Source organism: Falco cherrug, chromosome 15, assembly GCF_023634085.1.
Source record: "Falco cherrug isolate bFalChe1 chromosome 15, bFalChe1.pri, whole genome shotgun sequence".
NCBI lineage: Eukaryota > Metazoa > Chordata > Aves > Falconiformes > Falconidae > Falco > Falco cherrug.
In genome coordinates, this window is record NC_073711.1 from 21,970,994 (window position 1) to 21,984,202 (window position 13,209).

General features: G+C 47.2%; 1 protein-coding gene across 2 annotated transcripts in view; it reads right to left on the reverse strand.

Moving 5' to 3' along the window:
- Positions 1-1,995: 1,995 nt before the first annotated feature.
- Positions 1,996-13,209, reverse strand: part of LOC102050061 (sodium/hydrogen exchanger 2-like) — a 40,996-nt gene continuing 29,782 nt past the window's right edge. For both annotated transcript variants that reach the window (XM_055727746.1, XM_027807864.2), the window contains 4 exons: positions 12,877-12,988; positions 11,413-11,547; positions 6,917-6,983; positions 1,996-4,358 (listed from right to left, as the gene is read on the reverse strand). In XM_055727746.1, the coding sequence (XP_055583721.1) occupies positions 4,222-4,358; positions 6,917-6,983; positions 11,413-11,547; positions 12,877-12,988 (451 nt within the window). In that variant the 3' untranslated portion in view covers positions 1,996-4,221. The remainder of the gene's footprint in view (positions 4,359-6,916; positions 6,984-11,412; positions 11,548-12,876; positions 12,989-13,209) is intronic.

Sequence of the window (13,209 nt, forward strand, 5' to 3'; positions counted from 1 at the left end):
AGACTTCCCCGAATCCCTTTGGAGTTCTACATACCTTTCTGCCTTGGAGCTTACCCTGACAATCTGTCATGCTCTGAAAGATGTTCCATGTAACGTTTCTTTAGGAAGATGGGGTTAATATCTCTCACGGGTCTCTGCCTTTACTGTTGTCTCCACAAACCTCAGAACAAGAAGAAACCAAGGAGGAGAGCAAAGCCATCCAGACCATGACAAGCACTACCCAGGCACTACCAGCTTCGCCTTGGAAATGCCAGCAACATCCCCCGGACGGTTTTGCAAAGAGCAACCCCCCAGTATGAACAGCACGGGAAGGGAGAGGAATAGATATCCATATTGACATTTGCCCCTTTAATTCGGCAATAAAATTATAATCACCAGTTCATCTCCATCACATGGTCCTTTTTCATCTCTCCCGTCTCCATGTCTCTTGGAAGAAGCACAAAAGCCTGGATGATGAAAGATCCTTAACGTTTCTTAGGAGGTTGGATACCGCCCAGTACTTGACGTCAGGAGAGAAAAAAGCTCAGATTTGCCTCACCTGCTTCTTAAGCGTTGCCAGTACTTTCCAGGATTAAGCCATTACAATCTCCTTAAGCAGTCATGAAATAAAATAAACACAAGTGTGATTTTGTGGTCAAAGTTAAAAAAATGTCCCCACGCTAAACACCAATGCTTTTCAGAGCTGCGGGTGCAGGGGAGGTTTAGCCTGATTTTTAAATGCAGCTGCTTGACCTATGTGCCCAGACTTTTCTGATGTAGTTTTTGGGCTCTCCATTTGCCATTGAGCTACTCTCCATGGTTACAACTTTTGCCTGTTTCAACCTTAACTTTCCAAAGACTCCTGTAAACTTCCAGAGTAAGCACAGAGCAATAACTCTCTGAACTACTAAAGGAATCAAACTGATGCAATTTATTTCCACAGAACCATGCAATATTCAATGATACACTGAATCCATGTTTTTAACACTTTTTAAAGGACTAAAACCCTGGAAAGAATTAATTAGGCATGCTCCAAAGCCTGAGCATTTAACAGTTTTCCACTCGGTTGTAGAATTTTAAGACCACCAACACTGGCTACTGGCAAAGATTATCAAAGGTATTCTGGGCTGAAATACATACTAGTCAGAGGGCTTGGCCACTAAGCAACTGGAAAATACTTCATGAAAGCTTTAGCTGTGCTATTATATTTTGTAAAGAAACTTTAAGAAAAAATCCATAGTATCTAGAAGGTTAAATTTGGGGCAGTGTGACTCATTGGGGAAATATGTACTGCACAGAATATTGTCTTCTCTGCAGATCAAGCAAATTGTTAATACAGCAGAGAGGTATTTATGGTCCCAGCACTGCAAAGCAGGGTTGAAAGTGATTAACGGGCTGGGATCTGCGCAGGATGCGGCCAGTTCGTGTGCACAGGGATGCGGGGCTGGCTGGAGCAGCCTCTGCAGGAACGAGCCACCGAGATGCACACCTGGAGCCCAGCAACATCTGCAATTGCTCAAAGCATTGAAATGTCTCTTGTGCTAAAGCGAGATGAAAATGTACAATTTTGAAAAAATACAAGGAAAATGGTTGTTTTCTTGCGCCCCCTCCCCCCCCCCCCCCATCAGATAAAACATCAATTCCATTTTCTGGAAGTGCCCTGATTTATCTAACCATTTCTGTTGCCTACTACAACATTACAAAGAAATCGACACATGCCAAAACAGCCACCATTCGGTACGGTCCTTGGTAGCCCATAACAATATTGCAGAGAACTCATTTTCCATGATGGAAAACTCAGATGGAAAAAAATCATGATTTAAGTACCTGGTGCCCAGAAGCATGATGGATGCTGTACAAGCCAAAGACAGTACAGACATCCAGATGTTTCGGACAAAAGCAAGGCAGTTCAGAAGCCAAAAGGGGGGGGGGGAACAAACCAAAAAACCAAACCCAAACCAAAAACCACCACCCACCCCACCCCTTCCCCCCCCAAAAAAAAACAGTATGCAGGAATTGGCCAAGGGATTCACAAAGTATCTATCCTTGATTTTTTAAAAAAAAATTTAAAAACTCCTTGGCAAGCAACTTGATTTATTTTCATTTTTGCTCTCCAGCTACAGGATAAAAGCGACCCATCTTAGTAAATCTTTCTATAGCTATTTACTCTGCAGAACTTAAAGAGAAATTTTAAACACAGTGGACACTAAACTGGAGGTAAAGGGTGGACATTCCATCCCCAGATAGCCAAGGACCTTCAGATTCAGGGGGTTTTTCCCTTGAACTTGTATGCAACTGCTTACGCCCATGAACAGCCCATTTTTCTCACTGGTTACAACTGCTTGCCTTACTGGTGATCTTGTGATCGCTGCGCAAGGGCTGCACGGGGCAGAGCTGAATGCGCCACTGTTCAAAGCGGATCGGCCAGGCTTGCTGTGCCGGGGCGGTGGCACCCAGAGAGACACCCCCCGTGCCACTGCTACCCTGACGTCAGCCTGAGCGTGCTGCGGGTGCGAGGAGGTAATAACTGAGGGGATTTCATAATACAGCATCTTTAATTGAAATAGAAACGTAGTACATTACAACACGTTCGTGTAAGTTGTATATTACAACATATTGAAGCACAGGCAGTTTTCTAAACTGTGTAGTCAAATCCACACGACTCCCGTGCAAGGTGAATTAAACTAAGGAACAAGCCAACATTTCAATAAAGTCATAGAAGATGACAATGGACTTACACTAAAATCAATAAACACTTATATATAAGCGTATACACACACAAAATACACATATAAGGCTAAAAGGTCCAATTTTCATTTGCAATGAGGTGAATTTCCAGCAGTGGGGCAGTGAAGAATGGCCTTCACGTCAAAGCTAACTACATCAGCTTATGTCAGGACACTAAAGGAGTTTGTTCAAATGAAAATGAGACCTCCACATCATTGCAAAGCAAGTACACACAATTTTGTGTCTTTAATTTAAAATTAAAGCCCCAGAGTACTAGGCAGTGGTCTCCTCGAGTATTTCTGCAAACAGGAGATCGACTCTAGAAGTCTAAAAATATCATGGGCAGGAGCACACAAATTCCTACAGTTGCTTTTACTTTTATTTCAGAAGGAACCACTTGTTCAGATTAAATATTCTTGGATCCTTCAATGCAGAGGAAGGGAAATAAGAAAAAGAATTTCGACATTTACAATGCTAAAACTTACCCTATCAGGTTCAGCTAAGGAGGAGGATTCAAAGTCTTGAACACTTACCTGGAGTTTCAAAGAGCATTACCCAAACGCAGAGGTACCCGTCTCCCTCGGGTACTACCCCTGGAGGTCACCTGCACCTGCCCTGCAGAGGGGATGGCACCTTCCTGGCAGAAGTGCTCCACAGCAGTGAGGGTTTGGGTCCCTCTCTCTGCCGCATCTTCTGGGCAGATGCATCCAAACCTCGCCGCCCCTGCAGCTCTGGGCCACAGCAGCAGAGATCATGCAGTGAGCCCTTGCAGGCTTCCTGCAGCCAGCCAGCCGCAGCGCACGAGGCTTGCACAAGTATCACCAGCGGATTTGGAGCTTCCCTGATTTACTTTTTGAGGCGAGCCGTTCCTTAAATATTTTTTTTACAAAATCAGTAACAATACATTTCCCCCTTTTAATGCAGCTGTAGTAAGTTTTCATTAAAAGAACACCATGTCTAGGTGCAGGACAGTCCCTCTGGTATGACACCCACTTAATTACATGATTTGGCTTTGGATTTCAGGTGATGAGCATTCATAGTCAGGAGCCATCAGTTCCTGAGGAGCAGGAAAGATCTTTCACTGTTTCTGCTGCCTTTCAGATGGCATGCTCCAGCGCCCCATGAAACCCTCCTCGAGACCACAGTTTCCTTAACGTATAACCTAAACGCTCCCTGCTGTTTACTCCATCCCTGCTGACTAATGAGAAGACCCGATATCTCACCTTATTAAAACACCCTTTCTTGCAGTCATAGACAGTTTCAACAATTTTCCCAGATGTTTCTAAGAAATTCTCCCTCGGACATTACCTTGCCTTGCTAGTGCTCAGCTGTGCCCCTTTTCCCTCTAGAAACCCAGCACTGTGCAACGAGAGCACGTTCGATGCCAACCACTCAGGATGTTTTGCCCTGTCTGTGCTGTCCTTTTCAATATGCGTCTTATTTACATTATCTACATGTATAGTAGCCAGCCACGAGACAGCCAGATCCCTCGTGGGAAGCCATCTACCAGTGTTTTCACATCTCCAACGTCAGCTCTTTCTCCGTTTCTTTCTTCTCAGCGCAGGCCGTCCCGCTGGGCTGCGGCGGTGGGATGACACACACCGACTTCGACCGGTTCTCTTTCACTTCCCGGACCTTTTCCACATTCCCCACTGCAGGAAGAGAAAAACACTAACTTGTGTGAGAAATGTTCTCCTTTGTGCATCAACAGGAATGAAGAAATACCGAAAACTACGGAGGTGGCCGTTTCCTCATTGGAGATGAGCTATTCCACCGCAAGGATCACTTTTCAGTTATAAAACAAAAAACAAAGATCAGTATTTCAATGGAGGAAAAAGAAAAATAAAGACAATTCACACCCTGTTTCGTACTTTGAAATCTATTACGTATCTTGACCAGTATCATCATTCTTTTGTCAGTCCCCATCAGCAACTTTACAGAACAAAAATTCACATCTGTGACTACCTTAAAAGAGCTTTTAAAGATGCAGGTGTCATGCTGGAGCACCTACGATTCCATGTCACCACATTAAGTGATTTTTTTGCAGGGGATGTATGTGCAGTCATGATGGAAGGGTTACGGTCTCCTCCAGCCCTGTCACCAGGTATGTCAGGGCGTTGTGCCCACATTTTCCCTGGGGCAAAAAAAAGCCCAACAAACCCCACCTAGAAACACCGCTTTTTATCACTTCACTCTGCTTACACTCATGTTTTTCTTCCAGAAGAAGATAGTTTAAACATTTATAATACACTGTGGATTAAAATAGCTGCATTCCCAGCAGATGTCCATGTTATGAACACACAAATGCCACACGGTTGTGTTCCTTCCATCCACTCTTGCAAACCCATAGTAAGATAGCATCATGCAGACGACCTGCCAGCTGTTCTACGGCTCTTTACTTAGCAAGTTTTTAGTTAATTGTTTAAAGAAAATTACAAAGGAAGAAAACATTAGAAATAGAAGAACACAAAAAGATTGAAAGGAAACTTTCTCCCTTCTTAAATATTTTTCCAGTACATATATAATAAAGAAATGTTCTGTATGTTAATGTCAGACCCAGCCCCTTAAGCTATCTCAGCCCATATTGGGAGGCAACATTATTTTTTTGGGTTTTTTTCAATGAACACTGAATCTTTTCAACCACCATTCTTACAGATGAGATTGTCCTAAAAGGTGTGCCAAGCATCATAAAAATTCAGTGCTCTGCTTCCCACTGATGATGTCACTGAGGTTCAGAGGCTGAAACGACTCTGCCTACAGTTTTGACTGGCTATACTTTGTGTGACGCTTCATTGACCATTTTTAATTCATAAAAGTTCAAAAAAAAAAAAAAAAAAAGGTTTATAAGTGTGAAAACTAAGCTTTCAGTTATCTGAGTTTGGGCTTAAGAAAACATGAGGCCCTGAGCCACTGATCCTTCTGTAACAGATATTCAAAAGATAGTGCTGCTAAGGGGGCACTCAAAAAGCATTTTAATAATAGTTAGCAAGAAAAAAAATATAATTTTTTGAAAGAATTTGAGCACAAACTTCATGTTTTGAAATATCATTAACTTTTAGAAGGTTTTAGTCTATTCAGTAGCGTCACCATGGGCAGAATGACCTGCAATTACTGCCAAAAATCTTAGCACTTCATGGAATATGAGGAATGGTACCAGTTTCAAACGCTGGCCTGGCTGGACATGGGAGACAAGAAAGCTGCATGAAAACTCCCACACACCCCCTTGCAGCACACAGGTAATGAGGAGGTCAAACACCTGGACCGGGACACACTTCGCAGCTGCCCGGAGCACCTCCACTGCCAGCAGCGCATCCCAGCGCTCGGCACACCCGGCCTCAGGTGGGGCCGAGGTGGGACACTGGGGGGTGGGGAGGCTCGAAGCTCTGCTCGCTCACTCACGATGCTCGTCACGGTGCTCATTTTCCCCTGCGCCCGGCACTGGGGGGGCCCCGCGAACGCGGGGTTCAGGGCTGGGCCCCCGCTACAGGACAGACCCTGAGGGGCTGCAGCGTGTCCAGGGACGGGCACGGAGCTGGGGAAGGGGCTGCGGCACCGGCTGGGGGGGCTGGGGGGGCTCAGCCTGGAGAAACGGGGCTCGGGGGGGCCCCATCGCTCTGCGGCTGCCTGAGGGGGCTGGAGCCGGGGGGTCGGTCTCTTCCCCCAGGGAACCAGCGACAGGACAAGAGGGAACGGCCCCAGGCTGTGCCAGGGGAGGGTCAGGGGGGATCTCAGGAGAAATTCCTTCGCGGAAAGGGTGGCCGGGCAGGGGGACAGGCTGCCCAGGGACCCGGTGCTGGCACCGTCCCCGGGGGGGCTCAAAACCCCCGCAGGCGCGGTGCTTGGGGACACGGTTCAGCGGTGGGCTTGGCAGCGCTGGGTTAGGGGCTGGGCTGGGTGGCCTTAAAGGTCTTTTCCAACCTACGTGACTCTGTGACTCTGTGACTCTGCGATGTAAGGAGCCCCGCTCTGTCCCCCGGGCTGCAGCAATGGCCCTGCCCGCAACACAGAGCCCAGGTCTTCCCGCTGCTGCCTGCAGGGTGGGCAGGGGGCTTTGCCTTGACTGTCTCCCAAATCCCAGCCCTGCAACAGACACACCGCAGACCTCAGCACATCCTCGCTGTCACCCGTGGGGCCATCCCTGGGGATGCAGCAGGGTGAGTGAGGGGGGGGCAGGAAATCGCTGCCAGCACCCACCGGCTCCCCAGCTTACCGGTAAAGGAGCGGCACAGCTTGGGCTGCGTGCTGGAGTCACCCTGCGCCAGGTAGGAGTCGTCCTTCTGTGATTAAAGAAGAAAAGTACTTTAATGCATTTACGAAGATTGCTAGCAAGCCTGCTAATGACACTCCTGCTTCATAAACAAGCCATTTGCAATCCCCAAGGACTCTGTTTCCATTTGTTTTACTTTTGCCAAGAAAAACAAAAAGAACTATCACTAAAAATAGACCAAATAGATGGCAGGAAATATTTACAGACAGTGATTTGTTTCCAGTTTGTGGAAGAGGTCTGAGCTCTCCAGGAGTGATTCAACAGACAGGATGGGACGGAGCAGCCCTGGAGCTCCGGGGAGGACAGGGCAGGCGAGCGTGGGGGGCAAAGCCCATCCCCAGGCCACGGGCGCCTCTCACCTTGGCTGTCCCCCACCTCGGCTGCAGGCCAAGGAGGCAGGTAATGAGCTTGCACTAACGAGCTCCCTGTCCTTTCACTCCAGTGCTAATCTCCACCCTTCAGGGGGGAAAAAAAAATAAAATAATCAGGTGTCGTAATGCTGCCTGAATTGTTCAGTGCTTCTGTAAACTGGGAACAAGTCTCTTACGCAGCTCTGATTTGGCACCTCGGTCCAGAAACCCAGACTGCCAAAATAACTCTGGACACCTCCCAGCCTGGATTTCTGTTTTGTTTCTGTTCGTTCCCTCCCCTAACGAGGACTGATGCTCTCCATCCCTTGTTCACACTTTTATTGACCATTTTAATAACAATGCCTTCCCGGCTCCAGCAGCAGCGGCCAGCTCCCTGGAAAGCCATTCCCAGGGGCATTTAATGATTCTCAGAGCATGCTCCATGAAAGGGCTCCGACATAATTACCAAAGGCAGTATGTCATTTACGCACATGGCTTACAGGCAGCTCCAAATAAGCTCCTTCTGGGGGAGTGTGCTCATGTTTTGGCAGAAGAAAAGAGGATGAAGTTGCCTGGCTACAGGTGCAAGGATTTTCTGGGTGCTCGGTGGTAAATAAAAGCTATCCTGGGTCTCAGAAACCGCTCTGCCAGCGTACGCTGCATTGGACCCCTGCCTAAAATAAGGCAATCTCAAAATCCGGACAGCGTTTCAGAGCCAGCGTGATGCACAGCTCCAGGAAGCAGCAGCCTTCGGCAGGAATTTTGTCCTTAGGCAGAGGAAGGCGAACTTTCTGCTGGAAATAGATAGTCTTGGAGTTAATCCTCTGGGCTGCGATTCAGATCTGAAGTCACCTCGTAGTCTTGCCAAGGTTTTTCTGCCTGGTGTAAATCATTTAACCTGCGCCGTTGACTCGAGAGGGATGAAGAGTGCCCTTCTCCTACCTCCTCTCTCTGCCTTCCCTATTGACCCTCACACCTCTCCCTGGCGGGGGCTTCCAACGCAGCCTAGGAGCCATCCCTCACCAAGCGAAGGCAGACACCTCAAGGGCACCTGAAGCCACCCAGGTCAGAGAGAAGGGGCGAGTCGTCCTGGCTGAAGCCTGCTGTTGGCCACGGAGCTGTGCCTGTCCTGGTGCAGGCACTGGTTTCTCCCCACCAACTGGGGAAGGGGATGGATTGTCCATCATGAAAGGTGAACTTCATGCTCGGCTCCCGCCAAACCTGGTGGAGCCACAGACCTATGGAAAGATGCTCTTCCAAGCATACCTTATTTCGTGGTGACTGACACAGGGGGGAAAAGACCAACCAGCACATAATAAACTATGAGGTGAATCTAACTGAGCTGTAACAGCTTCGTGTTTTAATAGCAAAGCACTAACCAGCTTCACTAAAAAAGAAAAATGTATGCACGGACAGCCAGCGAGCAGAAGCAGCACTGTTTCCACTATCCAAAGGGATTTTTACATTATTCATTCAGCTTGTAACAACCTCACTGATGGAATGTATCACCAGAGCTTTTTCCAAAGACTGGCAGTAGATGTGCAGGTGTTTCAGCAGCACCAAAGGGTTTGCAGTGGCCCTTTGCTTGAAGTTTGTTTGGCAGTTCCTTGATTTCCAGCTGGCTTTACAAACACAGTTGTAATGCTTCCATCTCGTGGTGAAATGCAGAACAGGAACGTGCGTGGCCGGAGAGCATCTAGTTTTTTCTTGCTGACTCAAAACCTGGAAGGCCAAACCCTTCCTTTTGGGACTACGAAAGATGGAGTAGCTGACAATTAGAAAAATCTCAAACACTAACCAGCTATGTTTTTCATTCATCTCCTTTTTAAAACAGGAAAATGCCGTTTGCTTGTCAATCTGGCATGAAACTAAATCAGAGTGGCTAGATTTTTTCCCCCAAAATTTAAAATATTGAGCTGCTTTTAATGGGATGAAATCTACTTTTCAGCACACTGTTCCTTCTTCCTGCTGACAAATTCTGCGATCTGTCCTCCTACAGCATAAAGTAACAGCATTCACCCACCCTCCCACCTCGTGTTAATATTCCAGGGCTCTTTCAGAACATTATCCCATTGCTTTTGGGTATCGCCTTATTTCTATTTGCAGTACAATGAGGCAGCTATTCTAGAACATTAGCAAATAAGCTGCCGATCACACAGAACACGCCTGGGTTTTCCTTTTGGGTGCAGAAGGATGTTTCTTGGGCTTAGAGTCATGCCATTTCGACGTCAGAGATGCCATGGGATTGGGCTCTCAGAATTTACATCTGCTTCACTCAGAGTGGCACAAAGCAAAGGTAGCTGCTGTAAAGAGGCGTGATTAGCACCAAGAGATGGCTTCTACGACACAGCAGTATTCAGCATTAAATTGGCATTTTGCATAATCCATAGAAGCGCTCACCGCTCCCATAGGGCACGAGCCACCATCCCTGAGTCAGTACAGAAACAGAGTGAATTCTGCGGCTTTTGCAATTCCCCTCAAAATATTCCACTCCCTGAAAGGCCAGCTGTAAGCAAAGTAACAGGAGAAACCATCTTCCCAAAGGTGCTACGTTTCCTACCAACTGCACTGTAGTGCCTAAGGGGAGCAGCAGCAAAGGGGAGAGCAGGAGCGCAAGGGTTAACAATCAAATGTCCTTAAAGTCTGTAACATCGTGCTCAAAATCAGCCCTAGTTTGATGTTGTTCTTTTGAAGTTTAATTATACCAAATGTTCTACAGGAACATGCCATGTTCTTGCCTATCTATTTTGAATTCTAAGTACCAATCAGCATGTAAATGATCAAATTAAATCTTTTAAGTTGTTTGCAAGAGCCGGAACACCTTTCTGTGAATGAAGGGCTGAGAATCAGCAGCATTTGGTGCGTTACTGCCGTTCTCGGTGGGCTCTTCAATGACTGGCATTTGAACAAAGAAATCAGAGTGGAAGAAAGCCTGAGGCAGTCCCAAGTTCTTCTGCTGTTGTGGAAAATTACTATCTAAATAAAGAAAGATAAATTATTTCTTTTTAAAAGGTCATTCTGTTCTCCTCCACGAGGGAGCCTTGCTGCCCAGACTAGAGGCTGCAGTTCGCACTTGGACCGTGCTCTAGTCCAAGCCATCAAAACCTAAGATGCAGGGAAGCGGGTGAAATTTAGGAATGGCTCGGCAATTACTGCTGCTGACCTGGGGGGTGAGAGCAAAATACTGGGGGAGCTAATTGCTTCTCCTCCAGAGCAACAGTTACAGAGGATAGGAGGGGTTGAAAAGACCAAGCCTGCTCCTTCTGCACCATTCCTGGAACATTTCATCTTTCCACTGGGAAATGTTGGCCCAGCTTCTCTTGCTGATTCCCAAAGAAGCCAGCAAAAGTCTTCACCAGCCACAGACAACGTATTTACCTTGTTTCTCCTCTAATTCAGAACATGAACAGACGTGGAGCTGTGCCAGCAGTAAATTTGGACTCAAAGTGGTTCTCCCAGGAATCCAGTATGCAACACTTCCCTCTATTTTACTTTCTCCAAGTCAGCCCAGAACTATAGCTGCTTTTAAAACCAAAAAAAAAATCACCTCTAGAATAAACAAGAAAGCTCGCAGTAATGTTTCTGTCCTTTCAAAAGGGTTGGGGCAGGGGGGAAATCACAGAACAGTTTCAAATATTTACAGTCCATCTGGACCGCTGACAATGGGCGAACCACATTCCCGCCTTTGACAAAATCTCCCAGAAAAGAAAACATGGGAAAAACAGGCCTCTGAATGTACAGACTGAAACCAAATTAATAACATTTGCTCAGTAAATAACTTTCCTAGCATGGATGGAAGCCTGTGTTCACAAAGCACTGAGCAGCGCAGCATGTAGGATGGTTCATTTGTCTGTCAGGAGTTGGGTTGGGTTTTGCTTTTTTCCCCTCGGTATTTCCTACTCACTGGAGCACAACTTCGCATTGAAAGACGCTTTTTTTTTTTTTTTTAATATAAGATACCGGGATTTGCCTTTAGAAGGAAATAGCACCAGCAATAAACAGCACTATTCCTAGTGCCAGTTACACCCGCGGGGAAAGGCAGCCCGTGCACGGTCTCTGCAGGTCCAAGCCTTCCCTGCTCCCTCTTACCTCCTTCCTGCAGCTGCCCGTGCCGTCTCCACTCACTTCCACCCGCAGGCTCTTGTGCCGGAGGATCAGGATCTCCTTGGCATGCTCCGCGGGCTCGGTCTCCCCGGGCAGGGTATGCCTGTTGTACGCCGGTCCCTGCACGTTGCACCAGAGAGACCACGTTGGCCGCAGGACCATCCCTCGCTCCTAGCAGCATTCCCTCACTAGTGCCTGTGTCTGTCAGGGGTCTTCACACCCTCTAGCCATCCTGCCCAGTTATGGGGAAAAACTGATCTACCCCAGTACTGGAGGCGGGGATGGAGGGAAAGAGCCAAAGAAGGAAGACAGGACTCCAGCCTCTGCTTCTTCATGCAAAAGTGCCCAAGCAATCGCTGAACGACAAGACTGAGATGCATCTCTATTAGCCCAGGTGACACACCAACCTAGCATTAGCTACTCTATTCAAGGTGTCTTTGGCCTCAGTGCCTCCGCTCCAATGTTTTTTATATCGACCCCACCTTCATATATTAATCATACAATCAACAGGAACCATAAATCCTCTCCAAAAACCATAAACCAGTCGAAGTTAAATCTCCCACTAACATCAGTGGGAGCTGGGATAACTGTCACTAAAAGGGGTGAGGCTGGATTTAGGCAGGAGTAAGTGTGAAGAGGAGGTATTGCCTTCATCTTCATCCCGTTCACCATTTCTATAGTTGTCTCCCAGCCTTATCTATTCGCTTCTCCCGGCTCAGCAAAGGGACAGGAGGGGGTGGTTGATCTCTCTGTGCTGAGCTGCCCACACCAGCTGCACCCCCAAGGACTCAGTATTTCATGTGTAATCCATAAAACAAAGGCTTAGGTGGATTTTAAGGATAAGGCTCCATGTACCGCCACGTGAACAGCAATTATAATGCACAGTCCTAGGTGCTGCAGAAAACCTCAGGCAGATAATTCAGGAGTTGTTCTGTAAACAGCAGGTAGCTTCTGCGCTATTTAACTAGTTGTACCAGTTTCATGGCAAGACTGCCAAGCGGTTTTAAAACCTCTGCAGATTAATTCTCACTTGCAGCTCACTGACTGTGTTCTCTTCTATGGGAAAAAATGCAACATGAGGATAACCCCATCCCTGCTCTGCCCTGTAGGCAACCAGGAGCTGCTGCAACTGCTGGATCTGCTAACCTGATGCCTGAAGATCCACGTGCTCCTCCTTTCTCCTTTCTGGTTCTGGGTACTGATGCCTAAAATACTTCATGAAATTATAGGCTGACTAGGTGAACCTTTCAAAAGCTGTCATGCTGAAAACAGAAATGTGCCACTGACTTGGAAACTGGATCTGGCTTCCACAGCCAACTATTCTCTGCTCACAAAGAGACATCATTAGTAATTATGTAAATATTCATAACATCTGCTCAGGCTGTTCAGATAACTGAGATAACTTTTGTTATTGGACATCTAAAATACAGATTGAGGGAAGAGTTATACCGTTCTCCTTATTCGGTACAGGTTCCTTGCCAATATTTCCTGTATGTTTTCCAGGACATCCGGATTCAGAGCATCCACCAGTTTTTTGTCCGATATGACAGTCCTGTTGTTGCTGCAAAAAAACCCAGAACATCTTAGTTCGGTAGACGCACAGCAGCGCAACCAGCACATCCCCAAAGGCCAGAGCTTGCAGCAGCCCCCTGGGACCCCACCACCCGTGGGCATAACCCTTGCAGACAGAGCTCGCTGCAGAAGTGGCATGCGGTGTTTGCACCGGGGCTGTGCCGTCCGTCCCTGTGCTCCCTGGTAGTTAAAAGGGCTGTGGGGAGCTGT